Source organism: Trachinotus anak, unplaced genomic scaffold, assembly GCF_046630095.1.
Source record: "Trachinotus anak isolate AG129_WGS33_773 ecotype Australia unplaced genomic scaffold, CSIRO_AGI_Tana_v1 ptg000007l, whole genome shotgun sequence".
Classification (NCBI taxonomy): domain Eukaryota; kingdom Metazoa; phylum Chordata; class Actinopteri; order Carangiformes; family Carangidae; genus Trachinotus; species Trachinotus anak.
In genome coordinates, this window is record NW_027273858.1 from 7,165,515 (window position 1) to 7,190,069 (window position 24,555).

At 42.2% G+C, this 24,555-nt stretch overlaps 1 protein-coding gene across 4 annotated transcripts in view; it reads left to right on the forward strand.

The window, feature by feature from the left end:
- Positions 1-3,874: 3,874 nt before the first annotated feature.
- The window catches only part of sdccag8 (SHH signaling and ciliogenesis regulator sdccag8), a 46,349-nt gene continuing 25,668 nt past the window's right edge, over positions 3,875-24,555 (forward strand). For 2 of the 4 annotated variants that reach the window (XM_071480189.1, XM_071480190.1), the window contains exons 1-13: positions 3,878-4,128; positions 5,536-5,697; positions 5,840-5,925; positions 6,123-6,236; positions 6,345-6,470; positions 6,686-6,781; positions 7,177-7,241; positions 7,404-7,604; positions 7,910-8,048; positions 8,226-8,378; positions 8,754-8,888; positions 9,832-9,948; positions 10,446-10,588. In XM_071480189.1, coding sequence (XP_071336290.1) covers positions 4,062-4,128; positions 5,536-5,697; positions 5,840-5,925; positions 6,123-6,236; positions 6,345-6,470; positions 6,686-6,781; positions 7,177-7,241; positions 7,404-7,604; positions 7,910-8,048; positions 8,226-8,378; positions 8,754-8,888; positions 9,832-9,948; positions 10,446-10,588 — 1,604 coding nt within the window. In that variant the 5' untranslated portion in view covers positions 3,878-4,061. Of the gene's footprint in view, positions 4,129-5,535; positions 5,698-5,839; positions 5,926-6,122; positions 6,237-6,344; positions 6,471-6,685; positions 6,782-7,176; positions 7,242-7,403; positions 7,605-7,909; positions 8,049-8,225; positions 8,379-8,753; positions 8,889-9,831; positions 9,949-10,445; positions 10,589-24,555 lie in introns of all 4 variants that reach the window. The other 2 variants (XR_011691361.1, XM_071480187.1) reach the window with 2 other exon arrangements.

Consider the following 24,555-nt stretch of genomic DNA (forward strand, 5'->3'; position numbering starts at 1 on the left):
AAAACTGGGTGAAATGGTGTTCAAACGAGTATGAAAAGATCATATAAACTGATGTTCAGTACGATGAACTGTGTTCCACTGTTATGGATTGGCTCCAACAATACTCACACACAAGTCTAAAAAAAAACCTCAGTTATTATTTCCTCTGAAGTTCTTAAATTCAGTTTGCTTGCAATAAGAAATTTGAACTGAAGAGGTCACAACTCCAGCAACACTTGGAGTATGATGAAAAAATTAATTGTATATAATAATATTTATTGTTGTTAATAAAGCTGATCTTTATACTACAATTGTTGCTGGAAGTTTGACCTTTTCAGTCCTCATTTCCCATCTCTGTGCAACTCTGCTTCTAATCAATCATTTGGAACAATTTTTTGTAAAATGATCACATGATAGATACAGTATTTTATATTATCGCAATATGACTGCTGTAAATCGATAAATGGTCAGATCGAGTTAATGCCTAGGCCTATACATTTGAGTGGAGGACTAGAGGTGGATATTCATGTCCTTCATACATGTATTTTAAAGTAGTGATAGCAAAATTAAAAATAAAACCTTCAAAGTTGAGACAACAGTTTAAAGGTTACATGTCTAAATGCTCTACAGCCTGATTAACCTGTTGGCGGGCCCCTGGGGCAAGTATTTACTGTTGGCCCCCAATTGACTCTGCAAAATACATTCTCTGTGCATTGTGGATGTCCTAGCCAGTACTTGCTCTGTATTCTCTGATGTTTCTGTTCCTTAGCAGAGAGAAGTCAAGTGTCAAAACCACAGTGTGGAAATTCTCCATCATAAGTAAAACTCTTGCATTCACAGTTACACAAGCACGAGCAAGAAAAATGGCCCATGTGTGTCTTATTTTATTTATTTTTACTTGTATTTACTTTATTTATTTTTTATTTTAGCTTTGTGTCAATGATGTACTTAATGATGGATATGGTTGCGGTAGAGCTAACCTTTGATGTACTTCTGGGGAGTTTAATGTGTAACTATGCATGCTTTTTGAAAAACTGCTCATAATGTTTGTATGAAAAAAGATCAGCAAAGTAACTATATCTGTCAGATAAATATAGTGGAGTAAAAAGAAAAATATTTCCCTCTGAAATGTTGTAGACTGGATTCATGAAGTCGCAAAAACCTGAAATACTCCAGTAAAACACAGGTACCTAAAAATTATACTTAAGTACAGAACTACATGTACTGCCACCACTGCTAGTGAAGTTGAACTGTTTGTTTAACAAAGCCACTCTCATGCGTAGCTTTGGAGCCCTTAGGGGTCTGCAGCCCTGCCTCCTTTGCCAAGATGGAATCCAGTCTTGGTCCAGGGGATACTGAACCTCCATCAGTGCCCTGACGTGATGTATTATACTGTAAGGTATTCAACCCAATGTCCCTGAAATAGGACTTTTTTCAAGGCAAAAAGACAACTATACACAACAGCCCAACCAGCTGTCAGAGCTGTAACAATAAACTGTGAATGAACATGTCAAGTCAAGATTACAACTCAGTGCCTCTTCATGAATGAACCCACCGAAGTCTGACTCACTGCCTCCTCTGCTGAAAACTGAAATGTCACAAAAATCAAGAGGAAGTTATCTTTTATTGAGCAATAGGAAGAGGGTGTATCCATGGTTACCTTTGTCTGACCCTTTTGTAGGCGGCAGCCAAAATCTGAGATACGCCCTTCCAGTGAACAGCACCACACACACACACACACACACACACACACACATACACAAAAGAAAAAGCACAGACTAAAAAAAAAAAATCTAAAAAAACTATGATCATGTCATTTGAAACTCCTCCACTCTGTGTCATTTTTGCCAGGAATTTGAGGCAACTTCTACATTTTCAGTTATAGAAGGTCAAGAGAGGAACTAAAGAGAAAAATAAATAGAATAAACAAATTCTTCATATTTCATATTCATAAACCTGTTTTATATGATTACAACTGTTGCAGCTGTTACATTATATTAATCACTGTCAACCATTAATTCTCTATTTAAAAAGTTGTGAATGTCTCACAAGAGGAGTCATAATAGTTGATAGATTATATATTATTAAACACCTAAACTGCTTACAACTCTAATATAGTGTGTTATAACCATTTATTATGTATTTGCTTCTTCTAAATGTTAAATAGAGGAGTTAAAGTACATTTTAACGGCCTACCCATTTCTTCATGTAAAATGTCCACAATTTCACAACCAAATGACCCATTTATGATTTGAAAATAGTTCTGAGTAATCCCGCAAGTGATCACCCAGTTTTTCACCGTGTATCAACAAGCCAATCTTTTTCTGCATGCCTGTGCACGTATGTGTCTGATGGTGACTCACTGGACTGCCAAGATGAGATGATAAGAGAAGTGAAAGTAACAGAGGGCAATGTATAGCCAATCAGCCAAACACCAGGTGAATTTTAACCCCATAGGACTCTTGACTGTCTTTGTTTGTAGGATTGTTCTCAAGCTGTTTTTCTGCTTTAGCAACCAGCTGTTTTGCATTAATAGCTGTTTAGTTTCTTATCTGCATCATATTCTCTGTTACAGCAGAAATGTTGCTCTGGCAATCATTCAGCTTTTATCTTGTTGAATCTAATTAACAAAGGAGACTGGAAATTACCCTGTTGTCCAGAAAATTGTCCAAAAAAAACAAAAAAACAAACGACATGTATTTATTCATGTTTTGATTATTTTTCTTGAAGCTGCAGTGAGCTGAGCTATTTATGACCACAAGGGGGCCTGAGACACCAAGAGCCTTTTGTGCCCATGTATGAGGTAGAGTTGGGTTTATTTTTGATATCGAGGGCATACCATACCTAGGTTACTGTGCAGATGCCAAAACAATATCTTTTTGGGTTTTTCTCAAATGATTCAGATAAGTTAGACAGATAAGAGATCTGGTGTGGGTGTTTAACCTGGCATACCAAAAGCAAAGTAAAGTAAAAGTGGCCAAAAACTGCAGGGGTTTGCAGAACTGGGTGTTTTCCCAGTGTCCCAATTTGATTCAGTCTTTATATAGAAATGTTGCTTAAAGAGGCTTTAAGGTAAACATCAACTTTCATCTATTAAATATGAGGCACAAATGCAGATATAAATGTTTATGAATGAATTTGTCAACAGCTGTAACTCCTCCTAAGGACATCCTTATATGAAAGCTGTTTTTAAAAAGATCATTAATGATAATATAGTAAAACACAGTTATTTGAAATGTGTCTTCATGGGAGGCCTTACAGCCTAATTGTTGACAAATATTTTAATTGACACTTAAAATGTCCTCACATCTGCCCTTGTCGTCTTTCAGATATGAGTTGTTATCTATAATATACATTGTTTAAATAACTGTTCCAAGTCCAAAGAGGTAATAAAACTAAAATAAATAAATAAATAAAAACTCCACCATTTATCATTTCATTACCACTCCTATTTATGTTGTTTGGATGGACCAGACCCACAGGTTGGGAACTAAACTACCAAACTTAAAAACTAGCTGCACCTCGGCCAGGTACAAAGGTGAAATATTGATAAATAATGTCATGATTGTCTGATAATACTAATGTAGTTTTACTTAAGTAGGACGTTGAATGCAGGACTTTTACACCGTGATATTCTCAGTACTTCATCCACCACTACATCTAAGAATTGCTGGTAACCTTACCCTCACAACACTGAAGTCAAGTTTAATGAGTTAAGTTGCAGTGCACCGTCCTCACCACCGGGCCGCAGCCATGAAACTAAAAGAAATGACAAGCAACAATAACTACAACTCCCAGCAACCTCCGAGTACGGAAGTGGGAGCCGACAGCTACCTGGTTTTGTATTAATGTACACACTGACTGAACTACGTGCGGGCGGTTACACAGGTTACATTGTAGAAAACGGGAACACCTCCTCCGGGACGCACAGGTTTGGTAAAACAAACACATCAACGCTGAGACCCGGCGGCCGTTACGACGTGATAACGGCGATAGTTGTTGTTGTTGTTGTTGTTGTACTTATAGTTATCCTTGGATGCTTAGTTTGTAACATAACGTGAATTAAAATCACTTATACATCCATGAAACCGTTGGACTCAGACGAAGAAGAACCGGAGCAGCTGAGCGCTTACCTCAAGGAGCTGAGACGTAAGTTGCTGTTTTACCGAGCTAAATTAGCTAACTTAAGCTACTGCACACTATGAGCAGCTAAATGGTAAATAACATACAATAGCTTATCTGTTTAATAGCTTGGTGCCATAGAAGGAGAATGCCTCAGTTATACTTATATCCGTAGCGTTGCAGGTATGTTATTGACAATACTTTTACTGAGAGGAGGATAAAGTTAAAAGTCGTGTCACTGCCACCTGTTGCTGACTCCTCAGTCTCATTGACGAACAAGCATCCTGGGCTGGTTAAAGCTCCATTCCCATGAAAATAATCTATAATGCCCTAATTTTAGATATCTGAACTTACTTTTCCATTACCAAATTTTTGAAAGACATCCAAAAACATTTACCAGGACACGAAGGTGTGTAAATTGATAGTGAATAACAGCTATTTTATGTTTTAGAAGTCCCCTACATTAACATTGCATTATAGCGATATTTACTACTGCATTGGAAAAAAAACAACCAATGCTCTAGAGCTGAAATGATTAGCCGATTAAATGATCATTTGACAGAAAATGAATGCACAACAATTCTGCTAATTGAGTAATTCAAGTCATTATTTATGCAAAAAAATACCAAAAATGACACCAGGTTTTAGGGTGATAACTTAACACACAGAAAAAAAATAAGTAATTAGATAAAACACAACTTTACAACAAATTATCCTAATATGAACTAAAACAATTCAGGTCTTATAATGAGATTTTGATGAGTCCCTCTTAAAAACTTGAGCAATTAAATGGAGGATGGAGGGCCTAACATAGATGTTATTGTACTTCAGTGGGGTAAATTACTGACTGATTTTTCATTCATCAAATTACTGAGACCCAAATGATATGTAATGAATGTGGGTTTTTGTAGTTGCCCACTTTGCCTTGTTGGTATCCCAGCCACGATAGTGTGACAGCATGCACAATACCAGCATCTAAAAGGAAAACAGCTATCCATGATTAATGTTAATAATTACTCCTGTGCCTTTCCTGCTGTGACATGTCAAAATATCTGCTGTTGAAAAGGCCCGTTTGTGTTGTCACTGGGATAAACCTGGGACTTCCTTATGTGATGTAAGTGCTTTGGCTGTATGTTCATTTATTTAAAAAGTATTTGAATGAAATTGGGTTGCAACTTATGATTATTTTCATTATCAAGTAATCTAATTATTTTTGATATTATTATTTTTTAATTTTTCATTTTTTGACATTATTTTCTTGATCAGTTGATTAGGTATATTTTTAAATGCCAGAAAAGGGTGAATAAAGCCTATCATAAATTCTTAAAAGCCTAGGTGGAACTTCTATGGTCCTTTCTCTAATTTATAAGTTAAAAATCAACTCACAGAAATAATACACAATAAGAGATGTCTCTGTATGTGTGTCGGTTTCAGAGCGTGCCAACGAGAGTATCCAGCAGCTGAGCAGTGCTCTGGAGCACCTGAACCCCGATGGAGAAGTGGTGGAGGAGGTCAGAGGCAGTGATGGCAGCCTCCTCTCTGCCATGGCAGAAGAGGACAAGGCAGCATGGAGCCAAAAGACTGAGAGCGAAGCAGGTGACTCAGTGATTACTTGTGGCCTGACAGAGGCTCTGACCTCATAGAGCAACACCTGGAGATTTCCCTCTGCATAATCTTGTTGACAGACAGCACACAAAGCTATAATAACATGCTTCTTGTGTGTCTTTCGGTACTGAAGTTAATCAACTGAAGAGCCTTCTACTGAAGCAGCGCAGAGAAATTCCTGCTCTTCTCTCTCCTTCAAAGACACAGTCTCCATCCAAGGTACAATATGCAGCTTTGTATGGCATTTAAATGCATTAGTCCTAAGAAAAGCTTATTACATAATTAATCTGTTACACTACCTTCTCCATAGTTAATTGTGGTAAATCAGTTGGGCTTTTCCATGATATCAGTATTTTGCTTACCATTCTGCTGTATTTTGTCTCATTTTTGATTGTCACTCGTCATCCCCCTGTTAGAGAGGGCAACAGGAGGGAAGGTCCAGTTTGCCTGCCTTTCAGGATTTGGTCCCAATGATTCACAACCAGTCAGAGTACATTCAACACCTGGAGGCTGAGGTCAATCTCTGTAAGGTATGTGCACAAATATATGTACGTCATTATATGTATGCAGTCCTTTGTACTAGTGTGCTGAATTGGACAAGTTTCAATTCATTTCTGTGTGCATGTTTGTGATTTCAGGAAGAGCTGCAGGGGTTGAAACAGCGGATCAGAGTGGTGGTTGTGGAGAATGAGAAGCTGCAGTCAGAACTCAAATCCAAAGCTGTGGATGAATCTCTGAAAGATTACACGATCCGCAACTCCACGGTACTGTGTGTGTGTATATGCGTTGTGTCGTTTTATACACTACTTCATAGTGTCAAGTCAGAAGCCGAGTAAATGTCATTACATTCCACTTGCATTGCAAAGTAATGAAAGGAAATGTAAACTATACATAAATAATTGTTAATGACGCCGCCATTGTTGATTAAATGATCACCTTGGGAAAGGTGGCTCATCATCTGTCCCGATATGTTCCTCAGGTGAATGAGAGCATGGGGGCCAACAGCCACATAACCTCAAATATAGGCCACAGCGTGCTGCAGAGAACAGAAAACACAACATGGAAAAACGAGCTGGTAGGGATAATGGACCTACGCTCTCCTCTCTTCTAGTTACTGTTCACTTCTCACCTTCCATGACCATCCCACATGAGTCTCAGCAGTCATAGCATTTCTGCAGTATTATAGGTTTCTATGTTGTTTATTTCCAGACAAGACATTTTTGGGAAATTCTCATTTTGCCAATGTGTTACTTTAAAAGAATATATATGCTTTCAAATTGTTTTTCCAGCTTATTTTGTGCATTCATTTGCAATATGACCCCTTTGAAACTGGAAAAACAACCAAAAAGGAACATATTTTCTATTGCTCAAACATAAAATTGTTATGAAACTTGTTCATCTCATACCATCCCATCCTGTTTCATTCATTGTGATCCAAACCTACATATATTTTCTGTTTATGTTCATCAGGAACAATTGAAAGTTATCTACCAGGCCCAGGTTGAAAGCTTGGAGGCTCAGGTCATATCCCTAAGGTCAGTGTACTACTATGCTATACTATGCAGCTAGTGTAGTCAGTAACGAAAGCTTTTTCCTTTTTTTTTTATTGTTGATTAAGCAATGAAATAACAGTACTCATCTCCTGCCCCCTTTCCCTCTCTGTTCCTCTGTATCTCATCTTTTGCTTCCATCAACAGGAAGGATCTGTCAGTCAGTCAGAAGGAGTGTGAAGATGTGAAGGTTCGTCTGAGACACAGGGAGAAGCAGGCTGTGGATGCACTGAGGGCGGATGGAGCTCCCCGTGTGGCAGGACTGTGTCTGAAGTGTGCACAGCATGAAGCTGTATTGGCTGGGACTCACACAAATCTGCATGTCCAGGCCATTGACAGGCTCACAAAGTCAGTGATCTAACACACACACGCACACACAGCAAATACATTTTGTAGATCAGCCACAAGTTGACCACAGTGGATCAAATCTTCGTACTTTGTGATTTAAGTTTTAACTTTCAAATGTATGATTACCATATTGCACCCTGTGTCTGTAAGGCTCATGTTTTTATGTGGTCACCTGTTTTTATAAGTTATAACATGAGCAAAGCAAAATAGGAAACAACATGTATGAAGACAGAGAGATACAAAAATAAGTACTCCCATCTTTTTTTAATGCTGGTCATGCATTTTTTTGTTTGTTGATCTTCCAGAGAGCGTGATGAGTTACTGGTGGCTCTGCGTGCTGTGAGGGCTAGTCAGCAGGAGGCACAACAGAGGGAGTGGTCTGCCTGTCTCCAAGTCAAACAGGCTGTGGAGATGGCGGAAGAAGCAAATCTGCACAAAGCTAGGGTTTGGGAAACACGCACACTCACTTTTCCAGCTGTGTTGGTTCAAACAGCATTTTTATTTGTGCAGCTCTTTGACTCAGCTAGAAGATTCCCCCCAAGTTGTCCTTTGAAATTGTGTTTCCTCTTTCTACTGTGGCTGGTTCCCTCTGGCAAACTGACTGTATCTGAATGAATGCAGGTGGAGGTGCAGTGTGAGCAGTTTTCCAGGGAGCTGATTCGACAGAGGGAACACCTAGAGCGAGAAGCACAGGCTTTGCAGGAGAAACTGGCTGAGGCCAGAGAGGACGGCCGGGCTGAGGCCCGCAAACAGAAAGACGAGCTGGCACACACAGTAAATCTTACTTATTCTTTTTGTTTGTATAGAGAAAGACTGGAACTGTTTTATGTGTATGTAATTCCAGTCCAAAGTTCTGCTTGCCTTGAAATACTGAACTCTGCTTCAATATTAACATACAAGCTGAAAATCATCCCTCATACTTAAATTATATTAACAACCATAACAGGGATCTACTTAGATTGTCAGAAATATGACATTTTGCTGTTTGATTGCATAAATAAAAAAAAAAGTACTATTTGATATACTTAACTGCATGGGGTCCATGTATAGTGGCAGTTCTTACTGAAGCTCTTAAAGATGCTGTAAAAAGCAAACATGAATGTTATTGCTTTTTTTTAATAACATGTCCATGGAAACTGTGTGCACCAGGTGTCCAGCCTCTCCCAGCGTGTTGCTGAGTTGGAAGGGCAGCTAGACAGAGCTCACAGAGACAAGAGCTCTCTGACCAATCAGCTGGAAGACACTCTTCGCAAACTTACCAGTCAGGAACAAGACAATACCAAGGTGCAGTGTGTGTATTGTGCAAAAAAGCATGAAGTCAACACGTACTGTTAGATGTCATTGGTGCTTATGTTGCCCATAGTTTGCACTGAGCAGCTGGGATCAACGTGATCCAGGGCAACTGTTAAGGTTGTTTCAACTTTAGGAAAATACAGCTACAGTACTGCAATGAAGGATTAAAATGCTGCTTGACCAGCACCTAAAAAAAGGTGTCTTTAGCTTTGATGGAACAGAGGTAAAGAACACTCCAGATACATTTGTGCTGTGTACTTGTAATACCTCTTTAAATCCACTGGATGGTAGCAGAGTTTCATCTATTTCAGTATTTATTTTCAGGCTGTTGAGGGAGGAGTAACTTCAACGTGAGTACATAAATATGTTTAAGGTAAGGTACCAAGACCCAAGCTGCATTTGGAGAAGCTTAGTTTAGGTTTTAATAATGTTGTAGTGTACAGATATGGGTATATATGCTTAAAAATGATAGAAAAGCATTGACTGAGTTGCCTAGTGGGCTGCAAGGTTTGGCTTAAACTGAAGGACTCTGATTGAAACATTTCATTTCAGCATATTTGATACCCTGCTGAATCCATATCAACTTAAGTTTCTAAACAGTTCATATTTTTATATCATAATGAAGTGTTTTTGTTTATTATTAGCAATAAATGATGGTGATTTAAAAAATAACCGAGGCACATAGTGTAGTTATTTTAAATGTAATGAACGTAGTAACAGTAAACAAAGGAGGGGACATAAGTGAAACTCCATATAGATTATTATAACATACTGTATTTAAATTAGTGAGACTTATCCTCATCTGATGATTCAAATGAATGATCTTCAAGACAAGGATAGGCCAGGATAAAAAGAAAAAAGTAAAAATGGACAGGAAGTAATATTTGTTAAATAAAAGGAATAGCTGTTTCTAACCAGGCGTTGTCATCTCTAGGTGAGTGTGGAGCTACGATATCAGATCAGCCAGGCCCAACTGAAGAAAGATGAAGCAGAGAGAGAGCTCCGAGAGCTCAACACCAAGACCAGCAGACAGATGGAAAAGGCTGCACAGGTATGTCTGCATTCAACCCATTGATTGGTTGAGATTTATTAGATGCATTAGATTAGGTTAGTCACTTTAAAGTTAGCCAATTATCAGTTAATGTAGTTGGTTATTTAGTAAGAGGCAGAATCAAGAACCCTTTCACATTTATTCCAAATAATTTGAACAAGCATTAATTATCTAGATCCAGTGAAAATAATGATTAAACATGCTGTGCGAGAGAAGTCCTGGTTACACTTCAATGTGCTTGACACAGTTGACACGGCGCTTGTGAATTAGTATCCCTGAGAGAATATATGAAATGCTCTGATATTTCAAAATACAGTTTTACTGTTTGTAATCAAACTATTTTTAATTTTAGATGATTAAACTTCATTTCCTTGTCTACCTTCACACGAGATTGTAATCAGCCTTCGACATTGTGTTTGTTTGAGGGCATAAGGTGGATTGTTGTGAAATATTTTCTTACCACCTCTTCCCTCTCTCCTTCCATCTCTGCGGGACAGGAAGTGGAAAGGCTGAGCTCAGAGCTGGTTGGCTATCGGCAGCATCTGGAGGCGGTCCAGAAGGATGGGAGCCAATGGCAGGCCGAAGCCCTGAGCCTAGCAGAACAGCTGGCAAACGCCCAGCGCCAACTGCACCTCACCAGGTAGTACCTAATCCTATTATACATGCCACCACACTCATGCACACACACATACACACAGCGCTCCCCTCTGCCCAGCTCCTGCCCAGCTCAGCCCAGTCCAGTCCAGTTCAGACCAGCACACCAACTGTACCGCACCAGGTAACAGCTAATCCTATTATACAAACCACACACACATAAACACACATGCGCGCCACTGTGCCATGGTCCCGGTACCAACTGGACCTCACCAGGTCACCTCTAATCCTGTTAAGCATGCCACAACATAATGCAATACACACATGCACACACACATACACAAATATATATACACACACAAACACACTGCCCGTTCTGTGCCACCAGGCCAGTGCCCAGCCCAGCAACAGCTCCAGCAGAGCCAAAATGGCGCCTGAGCCTTTCTTCTGTCCCTAGCGCGTGCACACACACACACACCCACACCCACACACCCACACACCCAAATATACACACACACAGAAAAGTGTGGCTGATGGTCACTGGACAGCCTGGCCTCCGTGCCACCTGCCAGTGCCCTGCACCCGTTCTCACGACGGGCGCTACCGGCTCCCCCCCCTGTTATCTCCATCTTCTCGCTTTCTTTCTCTTGCTGCATCTTTCTATCCCATTTTTTTTCCTGTGTCCCTGTATCATTGTATCTGTTCCCCTTGTATCTATTTAGCCTACCCATCCATCCATCCATCCATCCATCCATCCATACATTATCTTTTTATCTTTTGTCTGAATGTCTTTAGCTGTCCTTCATTCTCTATAACTTAAATAATTCCTTTTCTTTTCTCAGTATCATCTCCTGTTTGATCATCTTCTCTTTTCCATCTCTCCTGTCCTCCTGCATTCCTCCCTTCTCCTTTTCTCCCCTTTATCTCTCCTGTCATTCACTGGCTGCTGTTTCCTTGCACACCATCCACTGCCAGGGCCATGCCAACCCATGCCAGCCGCCCAGGGCACTCTCTCACCCCCGCTGCCCACAGCCGAGGTGTCTGAGATGGGCACAGATGTGGCGGTGGTGCCCTGTGGTGCTGACGGCTGCGGGAGACAAGTTTGTTCAGTGTATGTGTGTGTGTGTATCAGTGTGTATTTGTGTTTATGTGGCTGTCAGCTTGGTGGTGTGTGTGTTTGTGTCCACTGCTGCTCCTGGCTCTGATCTGTGTTTAAGTGTGTTTTTCTGTCAGCTGGCCAGCGCTAACACACTGGCTGCATGGCGGGCTGTGATGTGTTTTAAGGGAGGAAGCAAGGAGTGTGTGTGTGTGTGTGTGTGTGTGTGTGTGTGTGTGTGTGTGTGTGTGTGTGTGTGTGTGTGTGTGTGTTTGTGTGTTTGTGTGTTTGCAGCCAGCTGTGGAGAATGACATGCATATTAATATGGCAACATGATGACTTTGACCTGTGCTAGAGGAGCCACTGGACTAAACCATTTTACTGCCATGTGTGCGGTTGTATGTGCATGAGAGAGTTTATAGTTTTATCTGTCCGCAGATGCATACTACATGTTTGACAGCTGTTGACTTGGCTGTGCATGTAGCCATTCAAATTCAATTTTGGTCATTAGCAGTGAAAGCAGCTTCTGATACTGATTTAATATGTAATTTCTTTCCCTAGAAGAAGAAGGTTTATATGTTTACATGCAATATCACTTCACTAGAACTTTTCAAAAGCAGAGTTGTCATAATGCAATTTCCAGAAAACGGAAGACGCAGGTATAACCTAACTACAACTGAACTAACTACTAAAACTACAAATCCCTGGAGTGATAAATGTGCATATGTGAAAAAAAACATTAATGAAGTTAAACAGCAGACGTGGAAGAGCTTATAAAGACCTCAATGTCTGTCTGAGGAACCTAAATGTTAAAGATGACAATAATGGCCTGCAGACTTTTTTTAAGGAGGTAATTTGCATAAAGCTATGGTTGTGTTCAGGATTGGATTCTTGTGGGTAATATTCAAGGTTAAGCATGTAGTGGTGAGGGTTGAGGTTTGGATTTAGGTATATAGAGGAAATGTTATCAGTGGAAATCTCTCACAGCTATAGTTTACGAACCCATGATACTGACATTTGATATGTCAGAGTATTTATACCAAACAACGCTGGTCAGCTGAAAAATTGTTTTTATTTTGTAATGTTTCTTTATGATTAAACTACAAAAAAACCCACAGATTAAATTTGCACCAGCTCAATATAGTTTGATTCTTTACATTTAATTTAATAAAAAGAAAGATGACTGGTCTAACTGGTTAGACTTCTAGTCTTAAGGTGGGGTGTGCTCAAAACTAACTAATTTCCATGCCAAGTTCTACGACCAACTTTGAAGGCAAATGGCTTAATAGCTGTTCTGATCAGCCAGACTTGAAGGCCTGCTGTCACAGAGAGAGGTGATAATTGTTCAAGTTTGGAGATAACTGCGCACACTTTGGAACAATCTTTCTTCGAACAAAGGCACTCATAACTGTGTGAATAATTACAAACAAAGAACTTCAGAGAGAATTCCAAACTCTGCTGACTTTGTCACCTCTGCAAACCTGGCCAATCGTTGTGTGAGAGGAAAGGTGTGGACAGTGTTGTAGGACAACGTTCGATCATCTGACAAGCTTTTGGTTGAAGCATGCTGATGCCTTTAGATAGATAAAATACATACAAATATTTTTTTAGCTTTAGAGCAGCTGCGCATTACGTAATTTTCATAGCATTGTCTGTCCATCTATCCACTGATTCATCCATTGTCTGCTGATTTGACATCACAATGTTTAAAGATGTAATAAACTGTATTTTTGAGATATACTCAGATAAAGGAGGACAACTAACAAAACAGGGAAGCTGGAAATTTTTTGAAGCATCATAGAAATCAAGCATCAAACACATACGCACACACACCCACACATCCACTTGTCGCATACACACCTGCTGAAATTTTGTCACAGCCTTTGTCCCTCTTCAGGCGAGCGTTGTTTTTTTTTTTCAACCTTTTTGGTTTTGTCTTTTTTTTTTTTTTACACACTTGTCATGATCTCTGTTGCTTTTCTGTCATGCTGCTCCAACCTACACAAATAAAACCTCAAGCGATTGTCCCCTTCCCTCCCTCTGTCTCCCTCCCTCTCTCTGCCTCTGTCTCTCTCTCTTTCCGTCCATCTGTGGGCCTTCTGGGGTTATGCAGAACTACATGTAGTTTATTTGTGGTCATGCCTCTGTTTGCCCTCTCTCATTGTTCACTACAGAGTCATGCACAAGTGTTTGTAGTTGTTGTGGGCTGGTTTGTGTAACTGTGTTTGAGTGTGTTGTTAGAGAGTGAGTCGTGAGGCTGGAAGGCATTTGTATGACCAGCCTTGGAAGGCAGCTCTTTGATTCTCTCTTTGCAACTTGCTCGCTCCCCTCTTTCATTCCGTCCTCCTCTCGTGGCCCAAATGATCACAGCCCGTCTTCAAACAGGGGACATGAAGCACAGGCAGCCTCTGTTTGATTTCTGATAGCCCTTCCTTCCTTTCTAATAAACACATTCTTGCCCACATACACACACATATTTGTTTGTACAACTGCATACTTGCAAATGTGCACACTGATATGCACATCAGTCGAATCCACATGCCTGTATACACAGACTCAAACACACAAACTCACACACACACACACACACACACACACACACACACACACACACAAAGATGCATGCACGCATCCGTGGGTCCCATGGCGGCTGGTGCGCTGTGCTGCGCTCCAGGATTGGATCATCAGCCAGCTGTGAGTTGGACAGCCCAGGATCTGTCCTAATCCCTGCCACTCTGTTCGCGTCGCCTCACATACACACACACACACACACACACTCCAGTCCCAGCCCCAGCCCAGCAGAGGGCTTTACTAAGTTTGTTTTGTTTGTTTGCTCCTGTCTTTCTTCACTTTCTTTCTCTTCTTCTTCCCTTGTCTCCATCCGATCTTCTCTCTCCCTGTTGTGATCACAGATCCCAAAGGCCAATGGCGAAAAACTGCCCAGCATAACTTCTGTTGCTACACCCGCCGGATAGGCAAGAATGGATAGATGTGTGTGTTTGCATGTGTTAGTGTATCCGTTGTTAGTTGAGACCTATGTGCCTGCTTTGTGTTTGGGATAAGTGAAATGTCTGTGAGGCCCCAAATCTTCCACCAGTTCTGTTATCTCCATGAAATCAAGAATCCATGTTCATGAATACACTTGCCTGGAGCTGTGGTCAGACCTGAAGCTGAAAATACTTCAGTGAATAAGTTCACTTGCTGTCATTTTCTCCCCCAAAACTTCTATCTGTGGATTCCTGGGCCAGGAAATGTCCAAACATGACTGTTCATATAATTTGATCTCCATATGTTTGTCATGAACAGTAGAGCTTTCAGCTAAAAGCCCCCTGGTAGTGAATTTGATCAGGAGGTGTGGAGGCTGGCAGACGGATCCGTTGCAATGAAACTTGCATGGGTGCTTGCAGTGGCGGGAACCCAAGAACCTGCTGGTGGACACCAACAGTGGAGGAAGCTGTCGTTTGAGGGAAGCTTTATGGGCTTGGATAGTCCAGAGGACTGAAGCTTCTGTGGCCTTTGAAGCAAAACCTCAGGTGTGGAAGGAGTATGGGGAGGCCATGGGGAAACACTTCCAGTTGGCCTCAAAGAATGTGTGGAAAACTGTCAGATACTAAGAGAAGGAGGCACAAGCTCGCCCAGTCTGTTCTCAGTTAGGAGAAGAACTGCTGATGTTGACAGGCAGTGTTAGACTTGAACTCTTGAACCTGCATTAGTTGAATGAATTTAGATACACAGGGACAACTTTGCCCACCTCTAAGGCAGAGATCACTGTGGCAGTCAGGGGGAGTTCATATTACAAAGGACAAAATGAGGAGTTTGGACACTGCTCCTTCAAAATGAATGAAACCGGTTGAAGCAGTATAGGCATGTAATCACGATGCCCCCCCGGAGGTATGTGGAGGTCCAACTGGGAGCAGGAGACAACATGGCAAATCTAACACACTGAAGGGATTATACTGAATGTCCCACCTGTCCTGGGAATGCCATGGGACCTCTGCTTGGGGAAGTTGGGCTTCACTGGCAAAAGACCTTTCCCACATTTGACATCCATGTATATTTACAACAGTTGCTGAAGCTGATATTACAAGCTGATAATAGATGGTTTCATTGTATTAGAGCAGTTCAGAAAGTGTTAAAGTTTTAAAATGAAGTGTTGTTGAGTGGATGCTGAGGTTGTCATGCCCCCATTGCAATGCAGTATGTAGCACTATGCTGTTTAACCCAGGTGTAGTTAGGAGAGAAGAGACGAGGTGTAAACATGGCACCAACACAGTATGAACTGGGTCCAACACTTGCACATTGATCAGTACTAATAAAATAGTGGTTGAAAACGGACAAGTGAGCAGGTCGATAGAGCTGGAAAGGGAGATGTATAGAGTTCCTTAGTTTTAAGGCCACACTCCTTTCTGTGACCCTGAAATCAGAAGATGGATACTAAGAAGTAGAGAGAGAGAAAGTCAGACAAAGCTCAAGACCAACCGCTGTGACTCTTGTTCACAAAGTTCCCCAAACTCTATTAAACATGTCACGCTGCTGCTGCTCTCTCTCTCCGTACCTCTACCTAGTTCTCTCTCTCTTTTTTTTCCCCCTCAGTTGTACATCACGATAGCAAGGTCTGGAAAGGCGGTGAACAGAACCGTGTGTATGTGTGTGAGGGCGGAGAAGTGTAAATGAGGAAGGTGAGGCAGCAGATGCCGCGTCCCGCCAGAGGCTCGCTTTGAGCAGCGAGTGAAATCTGGGCGCGACAAAACTGCTGCAAACCAACTCGGTGGGAGGCCCTTGTCCAATCACGGCCCGGAATAAAAGGGCCGGGGCGCCACGCGGGCTGCAGTCGCTCAGGAGAGGTGGGGGCCATAATGAACCTTCAAGCGCTGCCAGCGAGTGTGCACACACTTGAGCACAGCATCTTTCTTTCTACCTGGCATTAACAGTGCCTAACCACTGTCAACACACACACGTGTGCACACAGCCTCTACAGCTACTGTGTGTGCGACTTTCTGCGTGTGCGTGAACACATGCTTGAAGTGTCCTTGTGTTGTGAGTCGTTTGTGTGCGTGCAGTTCGACGAATTTGTGTGCACGCCTTTGTGCGAATGTTAAGTGTTGATACCTTTGGGCTACACCTGTGTCTGTTAAGTTTGATGTGTGTGTCGCTGTGTGACGGCAGCGGGGCGGTGCCAGGTATGAAGCTTGCTGTGTGTTTTTGTGTGATTGCGTGTGTGTTTGTGTGTGCGTGTGCTTGTCTGGTCGGCAGCCATGTTGTTGGGTAGCAGATGGCACCATGGTTGGCAGGGGAGGGGCTGCTTAGCACAACTAATCAGACAGTTACGGATAGGGCAGCTGGGAGGGCCGTCGGCCAGCCGTGTGTGTGTGTATGTGTGTGTGTGTGTACCACAGAGTGCCATGATGTTGACAGTGGTGGGCCCGTTGGCCTGGTGACGAGACCTTGCCGCGTTCTTCTCTCCTCGCTGTCGGAGTGCCCTCTCTGCCATCCTGCCTTCTCACCTCTCTCTCTCGCACTCTTGCTGTCTCTCTCGCTCAGTCTGTTGAGACCTGCTTGGTCTTTTATCTTTCTTTTAGTTTCTTTGACCCTTTATTTTCTTTTTGTCTTTCTGTCACACTGTCACACTGTCTCACTCTCTGCTGCATCTTTCTTTCCCTGGTCTTTTAATTTTAAGTTTATTTGTGTTAATTTAGTTGACGTGACAGTGATTAAAACAGAATGTGTACTTTTGTCAAGCTGGGTCCTAACAAATGGAAATGGCAACCATTTTAATACAGTTTAGTTTAAGCAGTGAAAAGTGTTTGTTAAAACATGGACTTCTTACATTCTCGTTGTGTTGTTTCCATTCTCCTTGCTTATGATTCTTGTCTTCCACGCCCACTTTCACCATGTTTTAGTTTGTCTATGGTTACATAAGTAGTAGTCGAGTAGTCCAGGATTTCTGGAAAAAAAATCTCACAACTGTAATTATCTCAGTTTGAGTGTTTGGATTCCACTCTGTATTGATTGAGTTATATTATAGAGGTTTGACTCTGTTTCGAGATGAATGGGAGGATGGACAGTTTCATCTGGGAGAAACAGGAGTTTAGTTTTGACAAACATACCCAACAAAGAGAGAAACAGCCTTCTTCTTTGTTCTTCCTTGTGAAAGTCATTTCACCTGTCTACCCCTTTGTCTTGTCTTTTCTGTTATTTTTCCTCTGCTGTTCACTCATGCAAACCCTGTAGTATAGGTAGATGGAAGTGAGGAGACAAGTAGCTATCTCTGCATCCATCCATCATCCTCTGCATCCATCCATCATCTCTGTTTTTGCAGAGGATTAATGATACTGTGAGCCCCTGTGAGCATACCTTGTTAACTCTGTAACTGCATCGAGTTATTTGTGCTATAAATATAATAAAGGATAAAATGTGGAAGCTATAAATTCAGCAGTGGAAAATCACACACCATAAGTACCAGGATTATTAAGAAGAGCTGTAATCTGTCCATCCTGCAGGGCTGGGAATGGATAGAATAGACAGATCGCTGACTGGGAGACCTCAGGCAAGATGGAGGCAAATCTGTCGGCTACAACTGTTGTCACCCCAGCCAAGTGTGCCCTGGGACACTGGCCTACATACACACACTACGGCTGGAGGACAGAGAACGAAAGAGAGAGCACCAGCCCTCTGCCTCCCATCCACCATCCACTTTTTACCTCATTCTGGGTTCATCTTTTCTTGTCTTCCCTCTCATGTAGTACACAAAGCCACCTCTTCTTTGTAACTATGTATGTCTGACATGTGACAACTTGAAATGCTCTGAAAATGTGGGAAAACAATCCTTGCTGTTTTAGGTAGTGTTTTGTTAAGAAGGGTGTGGAGAGGAGTTTGCCAGGGGTTTTCTATGTTTTAGCAAGTTTTATTGCATGTTACTGTGCTGTGGGTGTAGTGCATCCTGTGTGTGTGTGTGTGTGTGTGTATGTGTGTGTGTCAGTCATCTGGTCAACTTTGTGCATTCACACATCCCTGCTGTGAGGGTGGCACCATCAGTGACTCTACACTGTGCCCACTGCCCAGTAGGCACAGCTTTTATCCAACATGACAGAACCTCTCTCTGCTCTTCTTTTCCCCTCATTTCTCTCTTTTACCTCGGTCACTCGCTTTTACCTGATTGATCTGTCCCTTTATCTTTTCATCCTCTTCATTTTTTATCCTTCATATAGCTGCTCTCTGTTCTCTTTTTTGTCTCTTGTCTTCAATCCATCCCTTTCTCTCTGTTGCCCATTGTGGGCACAACAGTGCCAAGCAGTGCCTCTTAGGTAGTAGGACAGTGGCCCCAACTGCAGATTTTATCTGGTTGATCAAAAAGACAGGCGCAAGAGACAGAGGAGGATAAGACTGGAGCAAGGTAGCAGCTGAGTGGAGATGTGGAGGATACAGGAGGAATCATGGTAGAGAGGAAGGCGAGTTAAGAAAGGAGTTATATAAGAGAAGCAGTGGACAGGAAACACATCTGGCACTGGATGTGAGGCGTAGGTTGTGATGTTAACTGTAAATAAAGCCTATGCATTTTTCAAAGGGATGAACATACTACTACTTTTTTGATAATTATGCCCATTGTGTCAAATATACCAAAAAATACCAAAGTTATATTTAGAGGTAAAGACATGGCAGATTAGAAATGAAGAAGATGACAATGGAGATGAGGCTGGAAATGGAAAGCAGGGCAAATAGATAAAAGTAGATGTAGATGAGAATGAAAGAATAGAGGAGAGATGAAAATGATGTGGAGAAGAGGTTAAAGGAGAATCCAGAGGAAATTTTTTATTTAGACATAAGTGAGTGGACGGCATAGAGGAGGCAGAGGGGAGCATAGGAAAAAAACTGTGAGGCTACCGATTGTGTGTGTGTGTATATAATGGCAGGCACCAGGTGGGCACAAGCTCCCCTACAGTGCCATCTCCAGCCCTAGTCACCCCTGCTGAGTTTAAAAAAGCCTCTCTTTGTTTTCCACCTCAATGGTTACCTCTCCCTCTCTAGGCATCTGATCTAATGGCCCAGGAGTACAGACACCGAGGACAGGAGAGGAGATGAGTTTGCATAGGGTGTGGAGGAAATGAGGAAAAGAGGTGCATAAGGAAGTAGATAATATAGGAGTTCACTGAGGATTATGAGGGTGGCTTTGGAGAGACACCTCGCTGTTCCTTCCTGCCAGTTGCCCCGGGGTTTATAACCGAGTGGGAGGGGTGAGGGGCATTTGAAACAACATCAGGTATGTCTCAGGTGTGAAGTGAATTCCAGTGCAGGTGGATTGTGCTCACACCAGGAGGGAACACTCCATGTGGTACAAAGTTTCAATTTGCACAGCTCTCTTTTTTTTTTCTCCTATAAAACTTTCTCTGTAATCTCTCTTTTTTTGATTTAGAAAAAATGGCATTCGCATTTCATGTAGATTGAATATTGAACATCAGTTAGAAATTTATTTTTAAACATGCAAATTTTTTTTATTATTATTTGGTTATTATTTGGTTTTGGTTACTATACAATACAAAAGTATTTGTTAATATAAAACATTCATATACACTAACATTTATTATACACTCAAATGTGTAATGAGAAGTAACTGGAAACTGTTATCCTGATTGAAATAACTCATTTTCAGCAGTGATTTACCTTCTCAGCTGAAATTGATTTGACCCCCAGCTCTACCACATATGCTACCCACAACTATTTCTGTAGGGCACAGATTTGACACTGACGTTGAGTCCTTGGTTTCTGGATTGGGTCAGCAGGGGAGCATATTGTACGTATGCTGTGTGTTTATTTTTAAAAATCACAGATGCCTCTTCTGCCAGCCCGCTCTTCCTGTGTTAAGTCCACCAATCATCTGTTCCAATTAAGACTTTTAAACTTCTCTCGCTCTGTTTGCGGAGCAGATAGAGGATGACAGAGGCCAATCAGCAGCTAATTACTTCAATCTAGAGCTGGGTTTTTTTCTCTGAGGGAATGTGTGCTTTAACAGCAAATGTTTGTTTCTGTGAGGGTCATGTGTATTTATAACTGTGTGTGTATATATGCGTGCATTTATTCATATGCATGAGAGAGTTAAAAACAGCTTTTAACATGTGCATATCTTAAGAGTGTTATTGTCCATACCTGCGTGTGTGTGTTGTAGGGGGAGAGCATATAAATATTTTTTTTTTTGCTAATTTAACATTTGCAGTTTTCTGTTTTTCGAGCACAATTGGCTCGCCACTGACCTTGGTGGTGGTGGGGGGGCTTTAGCGCTCCTTGAAGAAGAAAAGAGGCTTGGGCCGCCCGCTGTAAACAAAGTTGACTTGCCGACAGATGGATTGAATGACAGAGAGGCTAACTGAGCCAGGAATGGGCCTGGCAGCATCGCACTGAGCAGAGAGAGAGGGAGGGAGAGAGAGAGAGAGAGAGAGAGAGAGCGAGTGAGAGATAAAGGGGGTGGGGGTGGGGGGGGGGGTGGGAGGGGGGGAGAGAGGTGGCCAACAGGAGAGGAGGTGTGAACAGGTGCAGGGCCGCTGAAGGAAGAACCAGCAGATGGAGAGAGACACAGCCAGTTTAGTTACAGGAAAAAAAGGGTGGGAGGGAAAAGAGGAGGGAGCAGGGAGAGATGGAAACAGCAGAAAAAAAAAGATCGGAGCAGAGATGAGAGCGCTCCGGACAGATAGATGGATAGATAGATATTGGAGATAGAAATATGGGCTGGGCAGAGAGTAAACGAACAGCGAGGCTACATCAGGCTAACCTCTGTGTTCGATGTGTTTGTTTCATGAAGTAGAGCGGCGAGATGAAGGGAGGGGAGCAGAGTGATTGACTTACATCACCCCGAGGTTTAATAAAAATGTGCTAAGACACATTGAGGTGCGTGAGAAAAAATTGTGTGACTCCGTGTGTTGCCTGCTACACGGAAGAATTCAGATGTTTATTGTACGCAGCATCACTGATGTGCGGCACAGCAAATGCTCAATATGTCACTTTATTTTCTCTGCCTTGCACTTGTCTATTGTTGGCAGTATCAGTCAGATAGGCCTACAATAGGCCTCCGTCTCACCATCGCTCAGTCACACACACATGAAAAAAGCACACTCACACATAAGCAGGAATCGTCTTTGTAGTTCTGCGTATCAAACTGTTGAATATTAATGTTGTCTGATTGATGCAGTCTATCAGAAATAGCTGTGGAGCCACTGGAATTCCTCCACAAGACATGAATCATCACGAGTGTCACCATTTTGAGCAGTTGAGATACGAGCAAATAGCAAACAGTTGTAATTTTATAGTGCAGAATCAGTAACATCATGTTAACATCAAAGTCTCACCAGGTCATACTTTGGGCTTTGGCTGCATCAGTTTTAATGAGTTGAATAGAAATATAACTGTTTGTTTTAAAATCTAGGTATTATTCTTTTTTTTAAATTTCTATTATTAGATCTTAGTTGCAAGCAGCCTCAGATTTGACAGGCAACACATAAGTCTGATCATATATGTTACTTTTAAAACACTAATTTATTTAATATTTCAAATGTATAGAAAATGATGGATTTGTGGACTCAAACACTGCCACAGTGTAACTATTGGTAGAGATGGTCTTCTATAACAGAATTATTCATCTGCCTCCTGTTTCTCCATCTCCTCCATCTCTGTGCAGTGATGATCGGTGTCAGAGCTTGTGTGTTTGTATGTTTGTGCTATAGGCTGGGTTCACAATCTGCTCACCTGTATGTTAATTGCACACCTGTTATTTTGCAGCACAGGGTCATTGCCGAGCATAAATATCAATATGCATTGATGTCTGTTTAGTTTTCCATTAGTTCTTATGTTTAGAATGAATAGACATCATTTGACTTCATCCTTTTCCTTGGGTTTGGTAACTGAATGCTTCCAAAAAGTAACTCAACTTTGAGCCGAGCTTCATCTTGTTTTGTAGATATTTTAAAATTACAGCATAATATAGTCATATTTTGTGTATTGTACATGTACGGAAAGATTTGTCCTTATCATTTGTGTGTTTATGAACACACAGGTACCTTTATATGTGACTGCAGTTTGTATGTGTGTGTATCTGAGTGATATTGTATTTACAGGGAGAGAATATAGTCTTCTTTACTTTAATCCAAACAGCGGTCAGTGGTGTCTGGTGTTGGCAAATGTCTTCTATTCCTCCAAGTCCACCGTCTGACTCCAATTTGTGCTCGTTCTCTGATAAACCGCGGCATTTGGTGGTTCTGGCGTGGGATGCCGGCTGCACCATGGGGTGCTGCAAACTCCGCGCTTGGTCAGGCCCTGGCACCCCACATCTAATGGGCAACAGCTTGAATAGTGCCCACTTAGGCAGGCAGTGCGGACTGGGCCCCCTCTTCCTCCTCGCCACTCCAGCCATCTAGCCAGCCAGCCACCGCCTCTGCCACCTCCCACTTACCCAGCAGACACTGTACCTGGCCGCAGCCCCAGAGCCATTCCAGCCTACCTTAGGCCCCTGGCCCATGCAGCTCTCGCCATACTTATCAAGCTGTCCTACAGCGCATCAGGCCAGGCATATACAAACAGGCCTAGCCATCCTCTAACTGAATATTCAGTCTGTTTCCTCCTAGGCCCAAACAAGAGTTCCTGCCACAGGCAGCAACCCAGAGCCCATTCACCAATTAGCTGGAAGGCAGATTATTGTCCAGGGAGAATTATCCAGCTCCAGCCCCACATATTCAGCCTCTGCTCTACCCGTCGCCCTTAACGCTTGCTCCAGGGCTTGGCTCTCCACTGATGTCCCTCCTTTGCTTTCTCTTTTTTATGCTTTAATTTGACAGTGCTCATCAGCAGCCATTTTGTGAGAGCATTTTGCAAATAGACGTTTTGCATTTGATCGGGAATACAAAATGGCGTAGGGGAAAGAACCACCTAACTTTGCCTGACTTGCCAGCTCTAGCTTGATCCTCAATGAGGCTCTCAGGCCCTTGAAACAGGGATTTGAACTCTCAGACCTGACGAATTGAACCAACACTTAGGATCGTGGTCATGGTTGCCCTACGCTCGAGCAGAGATGAAGACCTAGAGTCTGTTCTGTTCTGTTGTGTACAAGTTTATTAGGACTTACTTAAAATGTAGGTTCAGTAGATAAGGAAGACCAAACAGATGCCAAATGTGTAACTCTCTGTCTTTTTGCTTTTCTGTCTTCTTCTGTTTTTTTATCACCCTCCTCTTCCTCACCACCACTCTATTGCTGACTGCTGGAACTTTCTGGCGGTCTGTCTGATGCTAATTGGTGGGTAAACAGGTCTGGTGAGAGTCCCCCCCACCCACCCGCCCCCCAGTCGCACACAAACACTCACACATAGACATACACAAATACACACGGCCCCCTGGAACCTCTTGCAGGACCAAATGGCTGGCAACGCCTGCCCGCCATCTCCCGCTGAGCCCTGGTGTGCGCTTTGGTGGCTCAGGCTGCTGTTCAAGCCCAGCGGGGGTTCATTCACTCACTCACACACACACACACACACACACACACACACACACACACACACTCATACGCGTACAGACACACATAGTCTCCTTGTGTCCCCTGCACACCCGCCACCCGCTTTCACACCCCAGACAGCAGGACAGCAGGAGAACACACACACACACGAAGGAACAGACAGACGCGGTCACTTTAGAGATGCAGGCCAAGCACTGTAGGGGAGAAAAGTTTTCACTTAAACTGGAGAATTCTCTCTTCATTAGCGCCTTTGGACTTCAGGACGAGTTCTGTTTATTTGTTCGATTTTCCTGTCTTTGTAGTTTTTCTCTTCTTTCCTTCTTTGTCTGTTCCTCTGTTGTTTGGATACGTTTGGATTTAGTTGAGTTAGAAAGTTTGGTTCAAACAGGAGTAAAATGCAGTGCTGTTCAAAGGCAGCGGGAATAAGCAC